The sequence below is a fragment of the Neopelma chrysocephalum genome, unplaced genomic scaffold (genome assembly GCF_003984885.1).
Source record: "Neopelma chrysocephalum unplaced genomic scaffold, ASM398488v2 Primary Assembly neopelma1_252, whole genome shotgun sequence".
In the NCBI taxonomy this organism is placed as follows: Eukaryota; Metazoa; Chordata; class Aves; order Passeriformes; family Pipridae; genus Neopelma; species Neopelma chrysocephalum.
This window is the reverse complement of record NW_020897914.1, coordinates 798,517-825,251: the sequence shown is the minus strand read 5'-3', so window position 1 is coordinate 825,251 and position 26,735 is coordinate 798,517. Positions and strand designations below refer to the sequence as shown.

Sequence of the window (26,735 nt, the reverse complement as noted above, 5' to 3'; positions counted from 1 at the left end):
AGCAGCCTCAGGACTCAGAAAAAGCGTCAGGCTCGTGTCCTTGTCTCGAACACGGTCCAGCTGCCCCATACCCCAAGGAACTGGGTGATATCTCCCAGCAGGCCATACCACACTGCTCCGCCCAGCTCTCCCAGAGATGCCTGCACGGCCTCTCTGACAGCAGTGTCATGACGAGTTTCTCAAGAGGGAAAGAACAACATAAATCCGGGTGTTTTGAATAATTCATACAGAAAAATCTATCAGTGTTTGAACCAACCAGGAGCAGATGCTTTCTTGGAAGATTTCACAATCCAGAGCAGAGTATGTAGAGCAGTAGCTCTTGAGGTCCTTTCCTCATGGTTTGTTTTGGCCCTAAATAGTTAGCACAAGCCTGCAGCAAGACTAGACACTGTCTACTTACCAGTGTTCTTTGTTTTTATCAGTACATGGGGCTCCAGGCTGACCTTCCTTAAGAGGAGCATGTCCAAAGGAGGGCAATGGAGCTGGGGAAGGATCTGGAGCACAAGTCTGATAAGGAGTAGCTGCAGAAGCTGGGAGTGACCTTCTCACTTGCTACAACTCCCTGACAGGAGGTAGGAGCCAGGGGGAGGTTGTCTCTTCTCCCAAGTAGCCAGGGAGAGAATGAGAAGAAACAGCCTCAAGTTGTGCCAGACAAGGTTTAGATGGGATATCACAAAAAATTTCTTCCTGAAAAGGGTGGTCAGGCACTGGCACAGGCTGTCCAGGGCAGTGGTGGGATACCTGGAGGGATTTAAAAGCCATGTGGATCTGGCATTTGGGGAAATGGGTTGGGCTTGGCAGCGCTGGGGAATGGTTGGACTCAATGATCTTAAGGGTTTTTCCAACCTGTAGGATTCTATGAGTCCACATCTTACCACACATTTTCACACCCACTCCCACTCCTTTCTGTCTGACCCAAGCCGTGTACAGGTGGGGAAATGGTGTTTATGCCACACTGTCAGCAGAAAACATCACTTTTCAGGAATAATTACCTTTTTATAGAGAGAATGTTTGGCAATTTTGACACACTCACCCTTGACAAAGGCTCCCATTCTGTGGACAGGAACAGAGCAGGCTCCATGGTTAGGCAAAACTTCCTTGGGAATGGGGACTGCAGCACAGCTTACTGCTAAACAGCTTTCAGAGCTGAGGTGGGGTTTGGGGGCTGGGTGTTAAGCAGAAGACTTGTTTAAATACTATATTTTTTTATGTCGCCAGCTTTTAACCTAGTTTTTGTTTATTCTAGAGTTTTATCCCTCTGCTTCAACAGAAAGAACTAGAAAAGGGCGAAGAAAAAAATTAACAAGCTTATCCTCTTGAAAGCCATGCAATAGAGAAGAAATAACTTTTAAAAAGTGAGAAGAAGCCCCAACAACATACCCCAACAACAGAAGAAACCCCACACAACAGATGCTTTTGGTTTTTAGCCTGATTTCCTTACAGCATCCAGGGCAGCCACGCAGCACACACAGACAGCAAACACACAAGGTTATTGGGGTACATATTTGACTTGTCCCTACTCACGGCTTTTGACCAATTTTAAACAGCTTGGGGAGTAGGAACCCACAAAGCATGAAGTTCCTAAAATTTTGTGAAGCAAAAGGTAAGAACAGGAAAGAGCTTACTAATACTGCTATGAAGGCAAATGCTAACCAGCAGCATCAGAACTAGCATAGAAGAAAGGCACGGCAGTAAGGCCAGCTCAGCTCCGAGAGCCACCTGCTCCATCAGCAACAGGAGAATCCCTGTCATGCCTACCTGCTCCAGGAACAAGGTCATCTTCCATACTAGCCCAACAGGCTCAGGAGGAGCTTACAGCCAGAGCCAGGAGACAACACAATCCTGTCCAAGGCTCCCTTTCCAGCAGCCCTGCTTCCCAGGGCCAGGCGAAAGCTGTAACCCTAAACACCCAGTGGCAGATGTTTCGTAGGCTTGGGCACTCCAGCATGTAATTAACTCTCTGCTGCTTTCCTCTACCTGCAATATTTCCTCTTTTGCACTTGCTTAGCTGGCTTTATCCAAACGTAGATCTCCTGGAGGCAGGGACTGGGTTTCTTTCACTGGAGGTGGAGCTCTTCGTGCAAAGCAAAAGTTTTATGTATATATAAATATATATATACATATAAACCCCACATATATACAATTTGTAGTACAATTGTTCTGTAGTCACAATTAAAAAAAAAATGAAAAGAGAGAACTACTCTGCTAGGAATACAGCACTGACTGAAAAAGAGGAGAGTAAGGCTTTGGCCTCAGTTGATGTATTCTGGGAATCAAATGGAGGTGGTAGTGGACACAAACATGCCATGGACAGCCACGGGGACATCAGGGACACCCGCTTCCTCTGTATTTTTCTGAGTACATAAATAATCCTCCCTCACAAGTAACCCTTATGAAAGACTTATCCCAAATTAAACTGACAAAACAAGTCAATTGCTGCTTGTGGGTGTATGTTCAGACTTGGCACATTAATTAATATATGCTTCTTTTTGTGAGACTTCTGCCCTTTCGCCTCATGCCAAGAATGAAACTACATGGCTAAATTAATGAGTGTCCATGACAGGAGGTGGACAGCTGAGCCATCAGTGTGAAATGATTCCTAAGTAACATACAGAGGGACTCAGGGAACAGTTCACACCCCTTGGCCCTTCCCGCAGCAGAACCAGAGCAGAACTCCATTCTCCTTCCTTTTCCCACTTCACAAAAACCTTTGGTTCCTCTGCCTGTTCGTAGACCTTTTAAGATAAGGTATCATGCTGGAATAGGGATGTTTATGTGACAAGATGATCATATTTTGTGTGGCTAGAAGGCTGGTCCTTTAGGTATAAACTCAAAGCTCCAGCAATGCAAGGATCCAACAGGTAAGACCTCTGTGAAAACCTTCCAGTGAGGTACAGTTGATTTAAATACAAAGATATGATCTCATTACAGGGGTATTTGATACCAGTCCTCTAGCTAATTGATGTTTTCACTCAAGTACCTCAAAATGCTGGATGGTTTGATCAGGGGCAGGGAAACAGAGGGATGGGAGGTGGATGAGGGAGGGCATCAGAGGGATGTGGGAGGAAATCAGAGGGATGTGACGGAGCTGCTGGCTGCTGCCCAGACCCATCTGTCCATGCAGCGGCAGGTTCCAAGGCTGTTCCTCTTGCTACAGTGACCTGTGCTACAGAGCAGCACCAGCTCACCGTCAGAAGCAGCAGGTTGTGACAAAGGCGCTGCGTGCCAGCGCCTGGGAAAAGCTGCGCCTGGTTTTGTCCGCTGCAGGGAAGAAATGCAGGGCCAGTGTTAAAGCTGCCTGGCAACAGAGGCTGGGAAAATTGGTCGGGTTTTTTTTTTTTTTCCCCTTTGAAAACGTGAATCAGTCACTGACATTAAAGCACGTGGAGGAAAACCCAACCCCGCAGAGGCAGCGCAGGGAAAGGGGCCATGAGGGAGCTCCCTTCCCCTCGCCTCTCCTCTGCTGCTCCCGCACGGCCCGGTGCGCTCGGCCGGCTCCCCCTGGTGCCTGGCACCCCCGCAGGGGGCAGGAGAAGAGGTGAGGGCGGGGGGGCCCACCCGCTATCTCCCGGCGGGCTCCTGGGCACAGCCCCGTGAGGGCCGGCGAGGCGGGGCCGAGAGGACAAAGGCGGCTCCTCCCGTCGGCGAGCAAGGGGGTCCTGGGTCCGCCCCGCCGCGGGGGCCGCTGGGCCGGGCAGCGCCCGCCGCGGCCCCTCAGGACTCCCCGCCCCAGCCGCCCCCGCGCCGCGGCCCCGCCCCGCCGCCCTCCCGCTGCGCGCGCTGTATGCCGGGTATTGTAGTCCAAAGAGGCGTTTCCCACGGCCGGGTGGCGCTGCGCGAAGACCACATCTCCCGGCATGCAGCGCGCTCCGCTTCCCCCCCCGCTGCCGCCGCGGCGCCGTGTCGTTGCGCCCGGCCCGGCGCTCCCGCCCCCCCGCCGCGCTCGCTGTCCCGGGGCAGCCGGGGCGGCGGCGGCTCCGCGCGCCAGGCCCGGCCATGGCGCTCCCCGCGGCGGCGCAGCGCTGCCCTTAGGTGCGGCGGCGCTCGGGGCCGGGCGTGCCCGCGGGGGCCGGGCGGGGCGGGGATGCGCCACAGAGGGACTCTGAGGGGGCCGGGCGGAGCGGGGGGCGCGCTGAGGAGCCCGTGGGGGCGCGGAGCATCCGGGGAGGTGGGGGATCGCTGGGGTGTGGGGTGGGGCGAGGTGTCCCTGAGGGGAGTCGGGGTGGGGGGGCAGCCGTGGGGCCGCGTCGTGACGGGGGACAGTGAGGGGAGCGGGAGGTGCTGGGGCGGGCGAGGGGGGCTCAGCCGCTGCCAGGGTGGAGGGGAGGGTCGCTGAGGAGTTCTGCTGGGGACAGAACTGGGCGGCACCGGTGGGGGAGCAGCCAGGGATGGTGCAGGGTTGGGGTTCCCTGAGCAGGAAGAGGTGCGCTGGGGAGCTGAGCTTTGCCAGCGAGTGTACGGGGGAGAGTGGGAGCAGAGGGGTACCCTTAGCTGGGGAGCAGCAGCAGGAAAGGGGTTGTGTTGGGGAAGGTGCTGGGGTGATGCTGGGAGTGGTGGTGAGGGGATGGAGCTATGGGGCTAACTATCATACTGGGGAGCATGCCGAGGTGATGGGTGGGGAAAATGGTGCCTGAGACTTGGTCAGTGTATATCATTAAAGTGAGGCTCCTTGACACATCTGGAAGGCATTTCTGTAAAGAATTGAGAAATGGGGTTTGTTGGAAGGGGCTGGCATACTTAGAATGGGCTGGCAGGTTCAAGGAGAGCTGCAAATCCAGGAGAGAAGAAAGATGCAGGTAACTCTTCAGGGAAATGAGGCAGGCTCTGAGAACCTCACATGAGAGCTGTGGTGTTCTTGCTTGTCGCAGTTAACCAGTGGATGAGAAATTATCGCTTTCCCGTTGTGCTGCAACATCCCAACCCTCCGTGATTTTGCAGAAGCGAATGTCTGACCATCCTGTAGGCATGGCTCACCTGAGAGAGTTTGCCAGCCAGGTAAGTGGTGATTAAAAATTTATTTTAAACTCATTTCAAGGGCAAACATAACAGTGTTTGCTCTCGATATAAGGGTTTCAAACAAATCACCAGAAAATCACTTATTGCCACTCTTTATCTCTCTTGCACACATCTCAGCTTACTCCTGTTAGCTGATTGACTTGTGTCTCGGTGCTGGTGTTGACTGATAGTGTTGTGTTGCCAGACATATAGAAAAGTAGTTCTTCACACACTATAAGGCCTTCCTCTGAGGTTAAATTTGCTTTTTGTAGGGAGACAGGAGTCACTGGGAGACAGTCTGAGTATTTTTGGGAGGGGAAGTCTAGAAATGGGAGCAGAAAAACTGTGTGTGCTGGCTCTGCCAGATGTACCTTCCTAAAGTGTTCATGGCATTAGTCTCAGAAAAACAGTGCTTGTAACCTCACTGCATAAGAGGCAGTGATATTTGATACTGAGCAGTAACTCTTCCGAGAGATCTCAGCCTCCGTGGATGCAGTTAAATGCTGCTGTTGTGATGGCATTTTCATAAGAGGAATGTGGAAGGATGATGTCATGACTTGGGACTAAAAGCTAAACCACATTAATAGTATTGGCTTGCATCTTCTTCCCTCTGAATTGGGTTGTGGGGTGTGTTTGATTATTGGCAGATGTCAGGACCAAATGTAGGTCCTCTTAAGCCATGTTTTGTGAGAATTTTGGGCATTTTTCTGTTCTCCTTCTAGGTGTAGAATTACTGAAAGCTTTAGTGGTTTGAGATGATGCCTTCTGTGAACCTTTTCTGATTTAAAATTGATTTTCAATGCATCTTAGTTTGCATACTGTTTTTCAAATCCACTGTTTCCCCAAAGTGTGTATGAAATTAAATGCAAATATAGTGCCTGAATGAGTCACTGTACAGGGAGAGAAGGAGAAGGATACTGTCTGGTTAGAACTGAGAAATGAGTTCTGTAGCTATAGAGGAGGTTGCCCTGAGGTTTTCTTTGTACAGAACATTCACAGTTCCAGTGGTCTCAGCTCTGAATTTATTATGGAAATGTGAGGCATTCTTAGATTTTGTCATCCCATGCCTCTCTGGTCTTGGAATAGGAAACCAGTCTGTGTTGTCCATTCCTCTGGTCTTTTCAGGAATCCTTGGTGCAGCCTTGAAATCTGTGTAACCGAGGCTTGCTGGGAGGGCAGTAGGAACTGACCCGAAGTTCTGTTCACTAGGATTTAGGGAACAGTGGGAATACTGTGAAAATCAAGAGACTTAAGACTTGGATTGGGATGTCAAAGGCTTGAGTTGTCTGATTCCCAGTTCTGGTGCTGATGGGCAGTGTTACCTTAGGCTGATCCCCGGGTTGTTCTGTGGCTGTGCCTCCATTTCGCAGGCTCAGGAGGCTGTTTCTCTCTTTCCTTGGCTCCCCTTTGCTGTGTGCATACAGCACTATAGGTCTTTGGTCTTTGTCTGGAGCTCTATGTGCCAGGTGATATATTTACATTACCCTGTTTAAAGCTCTGATCTGAGCTCTGTTTCTAGTTTTGTTGTTCCTTATGTGACATTGAAGAAGCCATTCAGGTTTTTTGGCTAAGTAATGCTTTACTCCCTGAAGCAAAAGCATACTGCCTGTGAAGCGAGTTGGGAGTCTCAAATTAGTGTGTATCAAAGTGTTGAACACAAACTTCCCTCTTGTCTGTAGTCCAGAAATTCAAAACTGCCTCAGGTTTTGACAGTTGCAAAGAGCTGGGCACAGATTTCACATAGAAGGGAAACTTTCCGATGGTTCCAGATACAAGGCTGATTTCCTCAAAGAGAACACAATGCCTGCTGCAGACACCTGTGTGGGTGACCCAGAGGTGAGTGTGCAGCATGCAGTGTGGGTAAATGCTGGGTGGGAAGTTGGGGAGCAGAGGAGGCAATGGGAGAAGAAGATGGGAGGTTTATTAATACCAACTTCCTCCTTCCACTGTGTTTTGGCAGAGGAAAATTGTGTTTGTTTGTTTGGCTGTTTGGAAAGTGCTCTAGTCAGAAATAACACTAAATGCCTCTGGTTCCATATAAACCCTTAGAGGTTGCCAAGCTCCCCATCAGCTTCAGCTCATAAAGTGTTGTGGCCTTGGCAATCTTCTGTTACAGACCTCTCCCCTATAGAACAGTGATTCCAATTCCAACCTGCCACAGACCAAGGAAGTCTCATTTCCAAAAGTGTTCAAACACCCCTCAGTATTTTATGCAGCAGATGCAGGTATGATTCTTGCTCTCGAATATTTTGAGAATGAGATCCAGCTGGACATAGCCCAGAGAGAAGATCTTCAGCTGGTTCAAGTGGTGTTTGCTTCTGTTCCCAATACACAGCTTATCTTTCCAGGCAGCAGCTTTGAAATGAGGGCAGATACTTACTGTAGGCTCTCTCTAGTCTCCTCTCAAAGACTGTGGATATCATGTCTCTGCAGCTGGAGGTGGCAAAGTTGCCAAAACCCATTCTTTCCCCATGAAGCAGCTGGTGTTACTGCCAGGCTTGTCTCATAACACACTGCAGTTCCTAATTTCTGATGGCTGCAGTGAGTTGCTCTGTTTTAAAACATGGCATCATCAGTCAGGATGGCAAACACCCCCACACCTGTCAGGACCTTCTTTCCTGTGCTGTGAGATAGGATCCCAGAGGGCAGAAGTGGAGCACATTACCAGGAGATTGTCGTCATCCCTCTCATACTTTTTCCCTTCCTGCACTTACAACAGAGATAGTGCATTGTGTGCTCCCCCCTCCAAAGTCTGCCCAGGCCTGCCTGAACCATCTCTGGTGCCTGACTGCTCTCAGTGGGGAGGAACAGCATGAGGCTTTTTGCTCCAGAACTGCTGTGTAATAAACATTCAGTCGAGCGAAAAGCTACAATGCAGTGACCATCCCTTAACGGTTTTACATGTAGTAGTAGAACAAAAAGCAGCAGCTGCTGGCCTGGAGCTCTGTTTCGCAGCCCTGGTGGGTTCTGTGAATGTGGAAGAAAATGGAAAGAGCCTTAGCTGGTGAGCAGTTGCAAAGGTGACAGGTGCTAATAAGCCTCTTTGTGTTATCTATGCTCATTTAAGCAAGTGTAAAGCATTTCATCTGGATTCTGGTACTTCCTACTAATGAAGTTTTCCAAGTGTGTTCGTAGCAGTGCAGTTCCAGAACACGGATTTACAGCCAGGGTGAATCTCTGACAAGACAACTGGCACTGAGATAATTTGCTTTTAGGAGAGGGACGGATGGTGCTTGTTACACCCCTCACTGCGGTGCTCTGCTGGTGCAGATGTGTTGGGGTAGGGGAGAGTCAGGCTCATGGAGTGCATTCTTCTCCTCCCCTGCCCCCCCCAGCTCAAGCGCCCAGGTGTGACTGTGCTTCTCTCCTGACAGAGCAGTGCAGTTCCATAGCTCTCCATTCCTGGCAGAACTGCATTTGTGCTGTTGTCTGGTGAGTGCTAAGACTTTTATGCCTATGGATCTGAGCATTTGTTTGTCAGCAGCGAGTTACTGTGTGGCAGCTCAAAACAGATTTTTTTTTTTTAATGGACAAGGGCTTTTGAGCAGATGTCCTGCAGGCTAGCATAATTCTGTCTATCTTAGTTTGTCATGGGAATTCAGGATTGCTGAAAATGCCAGCTGGCAGTGTCTTCTGTGGTTTCCACAATGATAGTTCACAAGGTGTTCCCCTGGGTAGACACTGACCTTCTTACATCAGGGATGGGCCTGTTTCCTCCTCCCTGTTTACAAAAAGTGAAGAAATTTGTCAGCAGACTCTGATCCTGCAGCAGCATCCGGAGACTGTAACTGTGGCTGGAATGACTCTGTACCTCTTGGCCCTATACTGGCTCCCTGGGTTCTGGCTGTTGCTGGGTCTGACTTGTGTGATTCTGGCCACTGTGTCAAGGGATATATGTCCTCAGGTCCTCCATAGAGTCGGATTCTTACCCTGTCACCTGAAAGGTCCAAAGCAGTTCCAGGTCAGTTTTGAAGTGGCAGGTACTGGGAAGGTAAATCCAGTACCTACAAAGGAAGTTTCCTGTTCCACCCTAATGTGGTGGGCTTGTCTCATCTGCCCATCAGGTTTGTATTGTTTTCCCTAGTCCCTTGGGCAGAATTTCTGTGTGCTTGTCAGGAAGCTTTTGTCTCCTTCACCACTCCTACCTGAACTGCTTTGTTCCACAGAAAACAGGATAAACCAACATCCAAGTCTGTAAGCTTGTTTACCAAGCTGTCCATGATTACAGAGCCCACCACATAAAGTGGTGGTTATCCCAAAAGCTGCCTGCCATAGCCGGTGCTCTTATGTTTGGTGTCCTGTTCTTGAGGAATCAGTCCTGATTCTCCGATGTGCCATGCCAAGCTAAGGAGGGCAGCAGTCACTTCCACCTTGCTGTTTCTTACTTCATGGAAAAGTTATTTACATGGGAGGGGAGGAAGGTTTTCTTGCAGCGTTGCTTCCCTGCAGGATGTGGGTAGTGTTTCCTTTAGGAGCTGAGCAGGTGCTTCTAGGAGATGATCCTCTTTCCCTCCCTTCTCCCTGATGTGTGGGAGTGGCTGATGTGGTGAGTGGCATTTTTAGGGTGCAGTAGGTGACTGTGCAAAGTAACATCTGGGGCACATTGTTGACCCTTCCTCCAAATAGATCAAGAGGTGGAAACTGCTGCTGATCTGTAGTGAGCCTGGACTAGCCAGACTGTTTTCCCTGCCTGCAGTCATCATTCTCATATTGTCTCCTGGCATTTCTCAAGCTCAAATCCTCTTCCTTTACCCTGCTTCCCTCTCTCCAGTCCCTGTTACGTGTCTCCAGTTCTTTTCATGTCTGCACATCCCCTCCCATCTGTTTCCAGTGCATTTGTTCAAAGTACAGCTTGTTTAGGTGTTGCTATGGATGCAAAAGGATATTTGGTTACCCTTCTGTATCTTGGACTGGAGTCTGTGTAGAAATCCTGTTAAATGAGCGACTGTAAAGCTCACTTGGGTCTGGCTTACAGCAATGCACTGGGCAGAGAAGGCAAACAACCTATAATGATGGGCTGGCTTAATCATTAAGCAGCACCTTGGGCTGCTCAGTGATGGCCTGCTGCTGGAACCTGGTACGAGATGGAAAAATGCAGGTTCCCTGTTCTCTGATAAAGTCTGCCAGCTCAAGGCCCTTGCGAGGGAGTGGTCTATTTTCCAGATTATTTTTTTTTACTATTTAAAAAAAAGACAGAAAAACTAATGACAAAAAGCATTTCAGTAGCATGAAGCAGAGCAGGACCTCCTGCTGTGCAGCTGGACTGAATGAAATAGCATTAGAAGGTGGTTGTGGTTTGTCTGCTTTTTCATCCATACTCATCTTAATAAAGAGTTAACTGTGCAGCTGCTGTTAGAGTCAGTATTTCTCTGTTAGTAGCTTCCCAGTTGATGTGCTTATCTAATGAAGGAAATGCTATTTGCCTTTGCATCTGGGCGTGCCAGCCATGGGAGAGGCTGTTCCAGAAAAGCAGGTCAGGCAGATGGAGTGTCCATTCTGCTCTCCTGCCTCCTCCTTGCTGCTGACCTTCCAAAAGATGTGAGGTTTCCTCAGCAAGCATCTGAGGAGAGCTGGGCTGGGCGCTGCCTGGAAATCAGGCTGCAGCAGAGAAGACAGCTAATGTGAACTGGGATTGATACTACTGGAGTACTTCACCCTGCAGACAAGTAGGGAAGGGTGCAAATCTCTCAAGTCATTTCAGTCTTTGAGTGCAGGACGGCTGACTAGGGAAACATTCTTATGGTCTCTTGCTTGTTGTTTTCATTGCCAAAAGAAGGCTGGTTCTGGTACACCTTGCTGGTCTCTATTGAAGTGTGAGCAGGTGCTTGCTCATGGAGCTGCTTTGGCACCAATTTGTGCCTCCAGCTGAGCCGTCCTGCCCCAGAGGGGTTGACACTTTACATAAAGAGACTTGCTGACATTCTCTTGCTGGACTTCCCTCCTCTTTCTCTCCCCCTCCTGCAGGGGCAGAAAGCCTGTGGAAGAGGTTTCTTCAGTTCTGATCTTGGATATATTCTGTGTCAAGTTTCTCAGACTTTTTTGGATATGTGAGTTTTGGATGAATTGATGAACACAGTAGGGGCAGAGAGGTGGAGATGAGCTGTATGGGTATGTGTGGTGCTCTGCAGCCCTGGGATCTAATGGAATTATCCCATCCCTGCTTTCTGGTTTAGCACTCCAGAGTGGACCCTGAGGAGTTGTTCACCAAGCTGGAGCGGATCGGCAAAGGATCGTTCGGTGAAGTGTATAAAGGGATCGACAACCGCACCAAGGAGGTGGTTGCTATCAAGATCATTGATCTGGAGGAGGCTGAGGATGAGATTGAGGACATTCAGCAGGAGATTACAGTGCTCAGCCAGTGTGATAGTCCCTACATCACCCGGTACTATGGCTCATACTTGAAGGTAGGACAAACCATGGAGGTTCCTTGCCAGCAGTTTGGGAATGGTGTGGGCTCCTCTGTGGGTACTGCAGCGGATGGTGGCACACAGCACTGGAAGGTGCCCAATGTGTGAGTGGCAGTGTGGCAATGGGAACAGCAGTGGCTCTGCTCACTGCATTGGTGTGCTCTTAATAGCAGACTGGACTTTAAAATACTTGTTAAGCACAGGGAAATGAGGTTCTGTGTGTTACAAGAGCAGGGCACTTCACTGGAGAGAAAATTGTTCATTGAAGACTGACCTCTCTCTCGTCTGACCATTCCTGAAAGGAAGTTTGTGGAATGCTTTTCCAGAATAGCACAGTCTAAGGTAGTACCACTGAGGGATTTATGCCTCTGGAAAGAAGAGAAGGTTGAAACTGTACTTTGTGATCTTGTGATCACCATTTCATCAGAAATGGTGAAAAGAATAGGAATATGGAGGAGTGCTGATATGCTTCCATTGAGAACAGGCTTAGGAATCCCTAATGAAAGCTACTAGTAGTGATGATCAGAGGTGGCCTCTGCATACTGTCTGCTGGAGGTGAAAGTAACACTGGGACTGCAGCAAACAGTTCCTGAGTTCTTTGGATCCTCAATATTCCTTACATATTTTTTGAAGGCCAGAATACATTTTCTCAGCCTTCTGCTGTAGTTTTGTGGGCCTGCTGTTTTTTCCTACCAGGACCTTGTGAACCTCAGTATGGAAATCTCTTCTCTGAGGAGTAAGAGTGTCTTGGCAATTGTACCCTTCAAGATGGCAGCCCTGTTAATGAGATCAAAGGTTGCAAAGCTCCCCTGCCATTGCCAAGAAGGAGTTATGCTGGATGTGCTGTTGGAGAGATGCTAAGTGGCTCCAACCTGAGAATAAGCTTAATTCTGTGGGCTGGGCAGTCTGGTGCCTGTAGGGGCACTTGCTTAGATAAAAGCAGACTGAGAGTTAAAAATGTGCTGGAGCCAGATCCACCTATATAATACTGTGTCAGCAGAAAAGAGGGAGCTGGGAGCTCCTTCCTTGACCCTCTGAGAGCTGTGGTGTGCAACATCTCTTGGATTGTGTACAGGACTACTCCTGTGTCTTGCTGCCTCCCAGGTGTTTCACTTTTCTACCTGCTTTTATTACTGTCTTTGCTCTTGACTTGTGCTCTTGCTTGCAGGGCACTAAGCTGTGGATAATCATGGAGTACCTGGGAGGAGGTTCAGCCCTGGATTTGGTAAGTACATGGCAAGCTCTGCACTGTGAAAACATTGTCTGGAGCCTTGGTTTCTGAAATGCCCATAAGCCAGACACTTACTTGCCACATACCATCTTTTTGGCAGTCCTGTGCCTGAGGGATGTGCAGTGCAGGACAGACATGCTGGTTATGCTTATCCCAGGACAGAGGAAATGTTTGCACAGAGCTCAGCTGCCCAAGCACTGTCCTCCAGCAATGCTGTGCTGCTGTATGATGGGAAGAGCCAGTGAACTAAAAAGTGACAGCAGCCAGTTGGTTTTGAGCAGTGTGAACCTGTACTTCACCAGTATTGTTCAGTGCTCGCATGGCTCAGCAGGGATGTGGTTTGTGATCAAGTTACCCCGAATGTTAAGAGAATACAAATGTAGAATATGCCCGTAGGCAAAGTTCTGCTGTGCTATATTCTGTCACAGGATTTTTCTCTTTAATGCCCACTTTTCCAGAGCAGTAACCTGTCATGTAGGGGAAAAATGCTGAGCCTGCAGCGACTCGGAGGAAGGTGTAGTTCAGGGCTGTCATCAGCAGAAGTCATCTGAGTGTCAGAACCTTGATTATTGCACTGGGAAGGCAGGACTTGGTTAGAGGAGAACTGATGGAAAGCAGAAGAGCTTTGATACAATACTCCAAAGCCTGAGGGTTGATGTTGTCTCCGGGCTGTTGCAGAGGCTGAAATTCAGTTCTTATGTGCTAGCAGAGAGACCTGAGCAAGAGAAACTGTTAAGATGTTCTGTTCACTAATGTATTTCCAGGCCAAAGCAAGAGTTGAGCATCCTGCTGTTTGTTTGGGAAGCCTTTAATAGACTGATAGACTAGCAGAAAATCCCCCAAAGTTTTTCCATTTAATGCTGCCAGGTGCAAAGTCCAGCATTCTGCTTGCAGAATGTGCACCAGGCATGCAAGTACTTCTGGCTGAGTATGACCTTCTGGACCAAGGTTTCCAAGTAATAAACTGAGAGCCTGAAAAATCCCAGGCATCAGTCACCCTCTTTTAAGTCATCTTTCTGCCCTTTATCAGCTGAAGCCAGGACCGCTGGAGGAGACTTATATAGCTACTATCCTGAGAGAAATCCTAAAGGGTTTGGATTATTTACACTCAGAGAGGAAGATCCACAGGGACATCAAAGGTAAGACTGGAGAGTTCAGCTCCCTTTCTTGTCAGGGACATTAGTAACACAGAATTCAGAAGTATTATATAGCGATAATCTGTGAGATTTCAAAGACTGTTTCTCAGTGCTCCTTTTCCTGTTAGGTTTCTGTTTTCTGAATCTGATGCTTCTCACTGTATCACAACTCATGCTTTTCATCCCTTTAGGTGTTTAGAGTGAAGGGATCTGTAAGTCTCCTCTGGCACTTGGAGTTTGGACAGGCAGGGAGCTAAAGCAAAGGAGTCGATGAAAGGCATGCTCAGATATTAGCTGATTCATGTCTGGACATCTGCTTTGCTGCTGGACCCCAAGGGTGTGCGTGCTGGTCATCATGGTTATAGCTCACAGTGAAGGTGAGCTGTCCTCATGCAGGGTTCACAGCCCTAGAAAATGAGGACAGCTTGCATCAGCTTATCCTGTTACTGGTTTTTATAGTCATTGGCCGCGTGCAGTGTAGAGAGAGCTGGCACCTGCCTCCTGAAGAGCAGTGTCACAGCGAGCCCAGAGCATCAAAAGACAGTGGGAGGATGGAGGGACAGTGCTGTGGAGCTGTGGCCAGTGCTGGATGCTCACTCCTCTGACCCACTGCGGGAGGGGAGGTGAGCAGGCAGAGCACAGTAACCTCATGCAGGGAGATAAGGAGAAAAGATTCCGTTGTATATGTGAGAGACTGCACATTTCTAGGGCTGTAAGATGTGCAGGGCTGTTGGCTGTCAGCAGTGGGAAAATGCTGAAAGTTTGTAGGTAGGGTCTCTCTCATGATGAAAAGTCCTACAGAAAACCCCCATTCCCAAACCTGCACAATGTTACTGTCTTATGAGTGAGTGGGAAGAAGCACAAGACTGGGTCTTGAGCTCTTCAGAAGGATCTGCAATTTCACCTGTGCTGAATGCTACTCCAAAAAAAAAATCAAGACCATTAGGGGCCATGTTGCCCTCCCTTCTTTGTGTGACCAGGTGTCACATGTAGTTGATTGTGTGGCCCTTCACATCTACTCCTTGCTCCTGCCATAGAAATATTCCTGTTATGATCCAACCAAGTGCATGAACTTGTTCATGTTACCCAGTGGAGTTCAGAGCACGAGAACGGGTGTGAGGCTGAAAATCCAAGCTGAGGGTTATCACTGGGGGTGAAGGAGGATGGCATAGGAGGGCCCTTCTCAGTGTTCAGTTCTGTGTGGGCTGGAGATTCAGAAGGCAGCAGACTTAATGCTTATTTGTGTGAACAGCTGCCAACGTGCTGCTTTCCGAACAAGGAGATGTGAAACTGGCTGACTTTGGGGTGGCTGGACAGTTGACGGACACCCAAATCAAGAGAAACACCTTTGTGGGGACTCCATTCTGGATGGCACCAGAGGTCATCAAACAGTCTGCTTATGACTTCAAGGTGAGTTTGGGAGCAGGAGGGTTGCTACTTGGGCCTACTGTACATGATGGGGTGCTAGGACTGGAACAGGGATTGGAAGTTCTGCTTACTACAGGAATTATTCTTTCCTGTTATGGTTCGGGGTCTCCTGGAGAAGTTTGTGTATTAGACATGAAATGCTCCATCTGATTTTATATAATTAGCCTTTTGGCTGTCCTAAAACTGTGTGCTTTCATGTTGTAAAATTGCTCCTCGTTCTTCTGCTTTCGTTCTTCTGCTTTCAGGCAGACATCTGGTCCCTTGGAATTACAGCCATTGAACTAGCAAAGGGAGAGCCTCCAAATTCTGACTTGCATCCTATGAGGGTTCTCTTCTTGATCCCCAAAAACAATCCTCCAACACTTGAGGGTCACCACAGCAAGCCCTTCAAGGAGTTTGTGGAAGCCTGTCTCAACAAGGATCCTAGATTTGTGAGTATTGCTGCCCACCTGTGGACTCAATGATCCTTGTGGGTCCCTTCCAGCTCACAATATTCTGTGGTTCCACTTGAAGTCAGTGTGCTGCATGTTTAGTGTGCAGAGATGATGGGATGTGACATGCTTTCCTTATCTGCTCCAGAGGCCAACAGCTAAAGAATTGCTAAAGCACAAGTTCATCACACGCTACACCAAGAAAACCTCATTCCTAATGGAGCTGATCGATCGATTCAAGCGCTGGAAGTCAGAGGGCCATGGAGAGGATTCCAGTTCTGGTGATTCCGATATGTACGTACATGTTCTGCACAGAGGAGTGCCTGCTGTAAACAGCTCAGGTCCTTTTCCCACCAGGGTTGGGAGATCTTACGGTAGCTCAGGGAGACCTGTCAGCATCCATTTGTGGGAACAGGTGACTGCTGCCTGAAAACCAGGCTGTTACCTCCTGTTCAGTGGGACCCGGTTCTCTGTTCTGGTGTTAGCCTGTGGAGCTTCTTTGCTGAGTGTAAGGAGTTGTACTGACAAGAAACACTTAGTCTGGGTGTAAATAGTAAAACAGGGCTCTTGTTGCCTGTATTTTATGTTCATTCCATTAAGTACCAGAGCGACAGGCTTTAGTAACTGTGGCAAGAGCTATGTTGGTGTGTTTGTGTACTCATGGGTAGAGCTTTGCTGCTGCTCTGCATGACAGTCAGGTTATGGGCCTCGGGTGGGGAAAGGGCACTTTATTGCCAGAGTGATATCACAGAGCTGCACTTTAACTGTAGTGGCAGTGACTCAAGTGACCAAGGACTCTGGGAAATTGGCTTGTAACATCTAAGCCTGGGCTCTGAAATTCTGAGCTTCTATTGTCTTGAAATTCTCCTAAGTTTAATTAGCACTAGAAGCTTCTTCAAGCTTCTAGAGCAAAAAGGTGACTGTGATGATTTGGAAACATGATGTAGTACTTAGCTCAGATCTCTCCAATGCTGTGTATGTGCTGTAGAAGTGGTTTCTCTTTAGGATTTTTTTCTGGGATAAGGAAATGCCTGGAGCTCTGCGATGATATGGCAACAGTGGGGCAGAGCTTGTGACTCCAGGACTACGTGGGCAAACCCCTGGTGTGCGGAACTGAGGGTTTGTGTTGACCTTCCCCTTTTCATTTGCAGTGACGGAGACGCAGAAGATGGAGACCAGGGTCCAATCTGGACATTCCCACCAACCATTCGCCCCAATTCCTTGAGCAAGCTGCACAAAGGAATGGCTCTTCATGGTTCCCAGAAGGTCTGTGTGCTGTCTGGTCTTTCTGAAGTGGATTGAACCAACACAAGCTTTTGGGTGTCTTGGGGAAGCCACAAGGCACTCATGTTCTATCTAAAATTTACTTCAGTCTGGCACCCAGGGCTGGTGCTCCAGAATTGTCTCTTCCACATCATCAGAGTACTGCAACCTGTGGCTTCCCTAAGACCTGGTGAGGGGACTGCCATGGAAGTGCTGTGAATTCACCAAAAGCTTAGTACTTTACACTTACACTTAGTACTTATACTTGTGTGCCCTGGGAGCTTTTGCATGTGCCTGTAACTTCTTTTCCTATTGCTTTCCAGCCTACTGAACCCATTAAGAGGCAACCACGGTCACAGTGTCTCTCCACGCTTGTTCACCCAGTTTTTGGGGAGGTGAGTAGAACCTTCTTGGTGCCTGTGCTGGTTGGAGATGAAGAGATACCTGACATGGATAAGTAAATGGGAAGGATTTGGAGAAGGGAAGCGCAGTGAAGTATCTAGTAGGGTTAGGGGATTCTGAAGCATTTGTGCCTCTGCTCAGAGGGCTGGACTGTATGTGGGGAAAATGAGTATGTCCCTGGCGTGTCCTCCCCAAAACAGTTGTGTTTGGAAGCAAAGCATTACCCTGTTGTCTTCTGGTGAGGATCACATAGAGGAGTCTGATCCTCACCTGTCTCTCCTGTGTCTTAGGTTTGCTGGTTAGGCAGCTCTGGACTCTGATGTCTGTGGCTGAAGTGCAGCTTCTGTTAGGGCTGACGGGTACTCGGGCTGGCCTGTCACTGTGCATGTCCCCTGCCCTCCTGCTGTGCTGCTGTCCACAGCAGAGTCATTGAGGGGAAGGTAGGTGGGTTAGAGCAGGAGTCAGCTTTGCTGGTTACTGGACCATTTCTTGATCTACACAGCCTGCTACTGGTAGCAAGCCAAGGCCAAGGAGTTCCCTGCCACGTATCCTCTGGAAGGCAGGCAGAGAAAAATGTGTTTGGAAAACCTACCCTGTTCCCTGCCTTATGTTCAGGGTGGGGATGTGGAGCTGAAGTAAAAGCTGCCATTAATGATAGGATGGTGTCTGTATCAGCAGAGAGGTGACTTGTCTTTCCAGCTGGGTGATGTTCTCCGGGAAGAGGAGGATAATCATAAGGGGGGGCTGGCTATGGGCTCTAGTTGCTCCTTCCAGCAGGAGTGTAGGAAAGGAGGTTCTGCTTCGGAAGAAATCACTTAGGCACTGCATGTCAGGGTTCTTCTTGGGGTGCTGGTCACAGAGACCCTTTCTTTGGTCCTGAGGACTTAATCTTTTCTGGATCCTGATGGGGTGGCCCAGCAGAGAGCTGTGCTTTTTCAGGGGTGGTTTCTGGACTTAACTCCCTTTTCTCAGGTCTAGTGCTATGTGGAAGGAGGGTTTGGTGCATGGCAGGAACCAGAGGTCGTCCCGAAAGGCAGATTACTGAGACAGCTCCGCTTTGGAAATTGGGACTTCATCTAACTGAGCTCTTCTGTACTGCACTGGGCTTGACTTCCAGAGGTCAGAACATGAGGCCAGTGGTCTGGGTCTTGTAGGCCTAGACCTGTAAGATTAAACCGAATTAAAACGATGTTGGTTCCTGATGCAGGCAGTTTGGTTGTGCAGCACAGTCACTGACACCTGGGTCTCTGTTCGGTTTGGGAGCCTCCTGGGACAGGGTGCACAGGGCTGTGAGTATGAATGCATTTTTGTGCTTCTCCATACCAACCTTGTTGCACCAGTTCCAGGTGGGAAGTGGCTTCTTGGGCATTTCATTTCTGCTGCTTTGACTCCCTTGCCCCAGTTTGCTGATCCTCCTTTCCTTTGATTAGACTTCCGTGCTGGCTCTGTGGATCCCACAGAGCAAAATCAGGTGCAGGAAGGGTTTTGGGCAGTCTCTGAAATAACCTGGCCTTTGTGTGCATTAGAGGGAGCTTGGAGGAAAACTTCTCCAAGTCAGAAATCTGCTTCACTGCTGGTTGCTTGTGGTGTTCTTTTCAGTTCTAATTTCCTACCAGTGGCAGACTTCCTCCTCCTCACTGTTGTGTGATTGCCTCTTAGACCAGCTAGGTTTGATCCCCTCTTTCCATAAAATGGCTGAAGCTGGGCTTTATGAATGGAAATCTGACTGAAATGCTGTTTGTAATCTTTTATATACCCTCCCTGCATGTGTGTTGTTGGATGCTAATATTGAAAATGGCCCATGGGGAGTTAATTAACAGATGTGGGCAACTGCAAATCTGGTAACTTTTTGGGGCAGAGAGGGAAAATGACATTTGGGCTTGGAGGACCAAGCAGTGAGTTAGAGGTAGCCTGTAAGGTGAGCACAGTGCAGTGCTCTAACATCTTGCTAGCCTCCAGAGAGCTCTTCTGCAGGGAGAGAAGACAGGCCAGCACAGACTGCTCCTGTCACAGGCTGCTGGGCAAGCTGAAGGTCAGGGGTGTGGCATCAAAGGCTGATGATAAACTGGCAACTTATCTGCAGGACAGGCCCTGTGTTTGTTCTGAGGCGGGCAGCCTTTGGTAGGTGGATATCAAATCCTTGGCTTTAACATCACAGCTATTTTTGGCTTAAGAAATCTGTATCCTTGATGTGTAACTGAGTTGCCCTCCATGCCCCTGCCATTCTGACTGAGCAGAGGTGTGTGTGGGTTCCTCCCACAGCTGTGTGTTAGGCAGCAGGTGCCCCACTGAGGAGACAGCAGCCCTTTTTGTCTGGGAACTGTTTGTTCACAGTGGGGGACTCGGAGCACAGGGACGGCTGCAGCTGGGGATTAGTGTTCACATTTGTCCTGCTTTCCAGAGCATGGAGAAAAGGTGAGCTCCAGCAACAGGAAAGGCTGATCCTAAAATTGCAGGCAAAGAACTGTGAGGCTTATGTAAAGCCCTTTAATCAGCGTGGCCTGATGGGAGCTTAATTGAACTGGACAGTGGTAGGCTGGCAGGCGTTGCTTGTTCAGCAGGAGGTTTGGTTGTTGTTCAGCTCCTTTGTGTGATGGTGAACTGGGGAAGGGGCTGTCATATCAACACTTTTGGGAAGGAGGTGGAGAACTGTTGCAGGGGGTGGGAATGTGGTATTTCCAAGGACAGACTCCTTCAGGGTCAGCACCAGTGACCTGTCAGGAGTTCCTTCTCGACAGAGGTGTTGCTGTTTGAAATTAACTATTGGACACGTGCAAGCAGAGGCCTAGTTGGAGTGCACTGAGCATGAAAGATGAGAACTGAGGCTTTTCATCAGGGCAGATGCTGCATGTGGAGGTCTTGGTGCGTGGGCTTCCTTCCCTTGCTCCCTGGGTAAAAGCTCTCTTGGAGAGGAGTATTGGAGGCCAAGGGGCTCAGGATCCCTGGCATGGCTGTTGTTTGCCTCGGCCTCCCAGTCACTAGAAGCAATTGAGACTTTTCTGGGGTTATTAAAAGTGGTGGTGACTAAGTCCTGGTGTTGGATATTTTCTGCCCTACCTGCCTTTGAGCCTGTGTGTGTGTCTGGGCACTGGGCTGTCATTAGCAGCAAAGGCGACTGTACTGCTTCAGGTACACCTGGAGTTCTTGGTGCTGTTACTACTCTATGAGTTTTCAGGGCTGTTGATCCATTTTTTATATCATTTAATTCATTTAAGAGTACATCCTGTTTAGGTAAGGACTTGATTGCCATTAGTACCTAGAAGAAAATCTGAATCCCAGACATTGGATTTCCACCTTCCTGATCTAAAGAAAGAGACCTTTTTGGTTTGTTTAAGTAGAATCTGAGTGGCCTTCTGCACCCTGGTGGAGTCATACTAAAAGGGAAAGGGCCTTAGTGCTGGACTGCTTGACCAGTGCTTTCTGCAACAAAATAAGGATCTAATGCACTGTTTCTGGGTTGCAGCTCAAAGATAAGCACAAGCAGACTGGAGGCAACGTGGGAGCCATGGAGGAGCTGGAGAACGCGTTTAGCTTGGCTGAGGAGTCCTGCCCAGGCATCTCTGACAAACTGATAGCACACATGGTGGAGCGGGTACAAAGGTGAGTGTCCTGAGTGTGAGCTGGCAGCTGTACTCCATGGGTGTGGGAAAGGTTGGTGCCAAGCAGTCAAGACAGACAAAAGTGAATACTGATGACACAAGCTCCCTTAATAGTCCTTACGTCACTTCTTTCAGCTGCTTTCATGTAATGGAAACAGTTCTTCATGCCCCAGAGGTCCTTCCTCACAGTGAACAGGTTTCTGTAGTGTAGGGGTATGTTGCAGAGCACAGAAAGATGCTACTATTCACCTTCATTTTGCACATATACCTATATACATATGATGTCCTGCTGGTCCTATTACCCAGGTAACAAGGACTATGCAAAATCTCATCAGGATCACTTCTGGAATAGTAAGTTTTTGTTAATAGGTATCTGTTTCATTGCGAGGAATGTGCTTTACAGCAGTATGTGCAGACAGTCACTGCTTGCCCAGCATCAGGTGTACAGAAAATACACAGGAAAGTGTGTTTTTCCTGAAGGCAATTACTTATTAAACCAGTGAAGGAGTGTAATTGGTAGAATTTAGTTCTTTGCTGTGTCAAACTTGCCTCCACTGCTGGCACCAAGTTCAGTCATATCCATGTGTTGCAGGCAGTAATGTCAGACCCTGATCACAGGGTTTTAATTTAACATTAATTTGGCTTTTCTCCCTTTCACAGCAGGCTATCCTAAATCTCATCCTTTTTGTTACCAGCAGAGAAACTTAACATTTGGCCCTCCCCTGGTTAGCAGGCTGGAAGTGTTTTGCCATACATGTGACCAAAGGAACCATCCCGTGCTCTGTCTGCCCCTGTAGACACAACCCAGGCTTTGCAGTTTTTACACCCTTGAACTTGGGCTTTCTAAGCATCTACTTCTGATGGGTTTAAGTTTGTGCCTTGTTGCTCAAGTACCCGTTGAATAGAACAGAATCATTAAGGTTGGAAAAGACGTCCAAGATCGAGTCCACCCTGTGATCAATCTCCACCTTGTCACCCAGCCCAGAGCACTGAGTGCCACATCCAGTCATTCCTTGGACACCTCCAGGGATGGGGACTCCACCACCTCCCTGGGCAGCCCTTTCCAATGCCTGACAACTGTTTTTATGAAGAATTTCTTCCTGATGTCCAACCTGAACATCCCACAGTGCAGCTTGAGACCATTTCCTCTTGTCCTGTCACTTGTTGCCTGGCAACAGAGCCTGACCCCCACCTTGCTACAACCTCCTGTCAAGAAGTTGTAGAGTGCAAGAAGGTCCCCGCTGAGCCTCCCCAGCTCCCTCAACCACTCTTTATCTGACTTCTGCCCCAGACCCTTCCCCAGCTCCATTGCTCTTCTCTGGACACACTCCAGCAATGTCCTTCTTGTCATGAAGGGCCCAGAACTGCACACAGGACTTGAGGTGGGGCCTCAGCAGTGCCAAGCACAGGGGGATGGTCACTGCCCTGGTCCTGCTGGCCACACTATTGCTGACACAAGCCAGGATGCCATTGGTCTTCTTGACCACCTGGGCACATGCTGGCTCATGTTCAGCTGCTGTTGACCAGCCCCCCCCATCCTCTCCCATTGGACAGCTTTCCAGCCACTCTGCCCCAAACCTATAGCACTGCAGGGGGTTGTTGTGACCCACATGCAGGACTTGGCACTTGGCCTTGTTGAATTTCACACCATTGGCCTCAGCCTGTCCTGATCCATCTGCAGAGCCTTCCTGCCCTCCAACAGGTTGACGCTCCCGCCCAACTTGGTGTCGCCTGTGAGTGTACTGAGGGTGCATGCAATCCCCTCATCCAGATCATTGATAAAGATGTTAAACAGGGCCAGCCCCAACACTGAGCCCTGGGCACCTCCACTAGTGACTGGCCCCAGCTGGATGTAACTCCATTCCCCATCACTTTCTGGACCCAGCCAATCCAGCCAGTTTTTAAACCAGCAAAGAATGCACCTGTCCAAGCCATGGGCTGCAGCTTTTCCAGGAGAATGCTGTAGGAGACAGTAGACTACATCCACAGCTTTTCCCTCATCCTCTAGGTGGGTCACCTGGTCATAGGAGATGAAGTTGGTCAGGCAGGACCCACCTTTCCTAAGCACACACTGGCTTGACCTGACCTCCTGGTTGTCCTGTACGTGCTGCTGTCAAGCAAAGACGAGCCCTAGATATTAAGGACCAAATGTGCTGGCCATACTGGAGGGCTTCTGTTTCTATGTCGTTCAAGCTTTCAAGCAAATATGCCATGGGTCTGTGTCGATCCCTCATCTAATAATCTTTTAATGCTGTGAAGAGAACACTCTCATCGTTCTGGCTGACCCACAGAGGTCATAGAAGGTGTCCCAGCGATACCTGGAAAACCTGAGTGTCTGGCTGAGCAAGAAGTGCTCACAAATGCACACGGGTGACTGCAGGGCAGACGTTTCAGCATCAGTCACTTCTGTCAGCCTAGGAATGACACTGCTGGATGGGGCAGAAGCTCAAGGTACATTTTGGGGGGGCTTGCAAAACCTCAGAGACCCTCTTGCTTTCTTACTGTAAAACACTAGTGCTGAAAATTTCTTACTAGGTTAAAACAATCTTGAAAGCCTGAAAAAAGTGCCACCTTGGCTTTTTGTTAAATTGCTGTTTTTTGCTTTCAAGACTATTTTTAACTAGCAAAAACTGCAGGGGCAATGGGAATGGGGACAGACCTACACAGACTGACCCCTTCCCCCACACAGACCCACTGGACCCTCTCCTAGGTGAGAGCTTCAAACAGCCAGAGCTGACCAGTTCCCCCCGCCCCATTCTTCTTCCTTGCAGGTTTTCACACAGTCGGAACCACCTGACCTCTGCCCGCTGACACCCACATTCCCTGCTGCTGTCGTGAGGGGGGAAGGATTTTTTCCAGCTTCATAAGAACTACATCTCTAATCCAGACCACCATCTGCCGTTGGATGTGACATTGTGTGACGGACTCCAGGACATTTCAGAGCCTTCATGTTAGCCGTGTTTTCATGATAACCCAGGGTGGGGTTTGCGATGCAAGTACAATTTAGACCTTTTGCAGAACCCGAGATGGGTGGTCTAATTGTTTTTACAATGTAATCAATGCAGTTTTTAATTGTTTCCCTATGGATGTGTCCATTTTGGCTTGGTTTGATTCACAGCTTGTTTCTGGTAAATGCCTGGCTGCTGGAAAAGAGGGAGATTCTCTTCCACTGAGATGTGTTTCACAGGCGAGTCTGATGGGTTTTAGCCTCCTGTCCTTCCTAAAGAAGTGTTTGTGAGCAGTCACGTGTGAGTGCAGGGATGTTGGGAAGCTCTCCAGGCACTAGGGCCTCTGGGAGAGCAAGAGCAGCTCTCCAGTTGTTCTGGAGGATCGCTTCAACCCCGTCACACACGAGTAACAAAACACTTTCCAGAGCAGCAGCAGCTGAGCAGATGCACTGCCACTCTTTCCCAGCCTGTTGTTTCACAGGAGGATGGGTTTGCTGACTGTACTTTTTTTTGGCTCTGGGACATCATTTTGTATTAGGCCTTGGTTCATCTACTTCAGGCAACAGCAGAACTTGCTGTCAGTCTCTGGGAACCAGAAGGCAAAGTGGGTCCTTTCGCTGTGGGAGCTGGGGGGGTTCCTGTCCTTGGCGCTTTCAGCAGCAGAAGGAACCAGACAGGCAGGCTGGGCAGGGCTGGTCTCTGAGGTGAGCAGACACGCACTGTGCAGGCCCAAACGGGGCAGAAGGGTTAAGAAAGGGGAGTGGGTGGAACACAGCAGCCAAAGGCACTGGCAGGGCTTTGGTTCACAAAGCAGAGGGACACTGCGTAGCAGTTCTCAAGGCAACAACCCGTCCTCTACAGAAAGGCATAAACTGGATGGCTTGCAGCAGTGTGGTGGGGCTGGGGGTTCCCAAAAGCTGCTCGAGGCGTCCCCTTCTCAACCTTTTCATTTCTGGCTCCTCCTTCAACCTGGGATCTAAACTCGCTCCATCCAGGGCTCTGCTCCAGTTGACAAGGTGGGATGGTGGTTGCTAGCAGAGCAATTAAAGCATCTGCTGTGTTGGTTGCTTAAGGTATTCCAGCAGGGCCATCCCCAAGGAGCTTTGCTTTCTGTGTCATACTAGTTTATAAAGCAAATCTTTAATTCAGGTAAGCTCACAGATCTTAAATCTACACTTTAAAGGTCTAGAAAAACAGACTTAGGAAAATAACCCCTGATAGCTGGTTGCCTAGAGACCTGCCCTCTAATTGTATAAAGATTCCCATGAAGTCAGCAAGACCTCAGTTATCCAGATCTTTCTGTCTGGGTCTTTGTGTGTGGATGATGTGGCTCACCCCAGAGCTGCTGAGAACAGAGGCTGGAGCTGTTCAGCTTTTTTTTTTTAAAGACAGGCCACTTGGTTAGAAGCAAGGCTTGATTTTTGGTACTTGGATTCAGACCTGCAGATTTTAAGTGCTCAGGAGGACCATATGTTCCCTCATCCTGGTGTGCAGTGTTCACTTTAGCTTATGACTATCCTTTATTCTTCCTGATGGATAAATCCAGACTCAGCAACACTATGAACCTGTCCCATAGAGCAGAGGTGCTGCTGTTGGGTTTTGCTGGATCTCTGCTGCAGAGCAGTGTTCTGCTGTGGTGTGAGCCAGCTCAGAGCCTGCAGTTAGGAAGAGCAGAACAAACCCATTTTTCCCTTAGGAGAAGTTAATGTATAGACAGGAAACTTGGAGAGGGGGAAGGTAGAGGCTGCAGGCCAGCAGAAGGGCTCCTGCTGCTTTTAAAGTTGCTGTTCATGACGGTAGCAAACCGTGTTGATAAGGTACCTGTATCGTTACTCACACTCTCTGCAGTGTAATGAGTAAACTTTTTAAAGGAAACAATCCCCACAACCTTTGTCCAGTACTCAAAAGCAACAATGGGTTTAGTTTTTAAAAACGTTGAAAGGGATCTGCCACTTTCAATAAAGTAACAAAACAAATGAGGCTGGTGTAACTTTGTGTTATTAGGGGACAAGGATTGGTTCCAGCTGCTTTTTCTGCCTCCTTCTTGGTCTTCCCCCACAGCACCCAGGAGACCCAAGTACTTTGTGTGAGAGGAGGAACTACAGCTGAAGGCATGTCTGTCCTTTCTGCTGGTGCTACAGGAAGTACACACTGCTTTGCAAAAGTGTGACTGTGTGTTGGGGAATGTGAGGTGCAGTTTTTGCTGGAGTCTGTTCATTATCTGCGTTATTTAGACTCGGACTTGACTGTAAAAGCTGACAGCAGGGTATCTCTGCCTTCCTCTGTCTCCCTTTGCAGCCGGGAGAGGGCCCAGGCAGTGGCACAGGTTGCCCAGGGATAATCTGCTGCCCAGACACAGCCCTGCTTGAGCAGGGGTTGGATCAGACACCGCTGGGAGTGTGACCTCAGGGACAGGATGAACACTTTGGAGATGCCACTTTAGGCGTTTAAACCCTTGCGTGTGACCGTCCCTTCTCTGAGCAGGAACAGAGGTAAAGGCCACAGCTCTGCAGTGCTGCCTCACCTTTTCCCCCTTGCAGCCAGGAAGACAGACTGACAAATGTGCTTCTGACTCTGCTTTTTGGGGGGAATTTTGCTAAATGGCACGTGCTCAGAGGGCTGTGCTGAGACAGGGGTGGTGCAGCTGGGCAGGTTCCGTGCAGCAGGGGAGGATGCAGAGCTGGGCAGGGGGGTGCAGCTTGTATTTTGGTGACTGATGGTCTGCCTTATATAATGAAAGTCTGGCAGTGTTCCTCCACCAGTCAGGCGCTAACCCTGCCCAGCAGAGTACTTGACTCCTGGCATGGCAGCCCTGCTCCACTGGCACCTCAGCAGTACGAGTGCCGCCGGGCACGGAACACCTTGTGCCCACACACACTGCTGATGCTTCAGCAG

General features: G+C 49.2%; 1 protein-coding gene across 2 annotated transcripts; it reads left to right on the top strand.

Annotated features, from left to right (window-relative positions):
- The first annotated feature begins 3,959 nt into the window (after positions 1-3,959).
- STK25 (serine/threonine kinase 25) lies at positions 3,960-25,816 on the top strand. Of its 2 annotated transcripts, none has more exons than XM_027703827.1 (12): positions 3,960-4,032; positions 4,869-4,995; positions 11,169-11,399; positions 12,571-12,627; positions 13,664-13,772; positions 15,022-15,179; positions 15,443-15,628; positions 15,777-15,922; positions 16,780-16,894; positions 17,215-17,286; positions 20,757-20,893; positions 23,664-25,816. In XM_027703827.1, the coding sequence occupies exons 2-12, from the start codon at positions 4,945-4,947 to the stop codon at positions 23,701-23,703; spliced, it is 1,302 nt and encodes a 433-aa protein (XP_027559628.1). In that variant the 5' UTR covers positions 3,960-4,032; positions 4,869-4,944; the 3' UTR covers positions 23,704-25,816. The 2 variants fall into 2 exon arrangements, with proteins under 2 accessions (XP_027559628.1, XP_027559629.1); XM_027703828.1 differs by having other exon boundaries at positions 3,983-4,028.
- Positions 25,817-26,735: the final 919 nt, after the last annotated feature.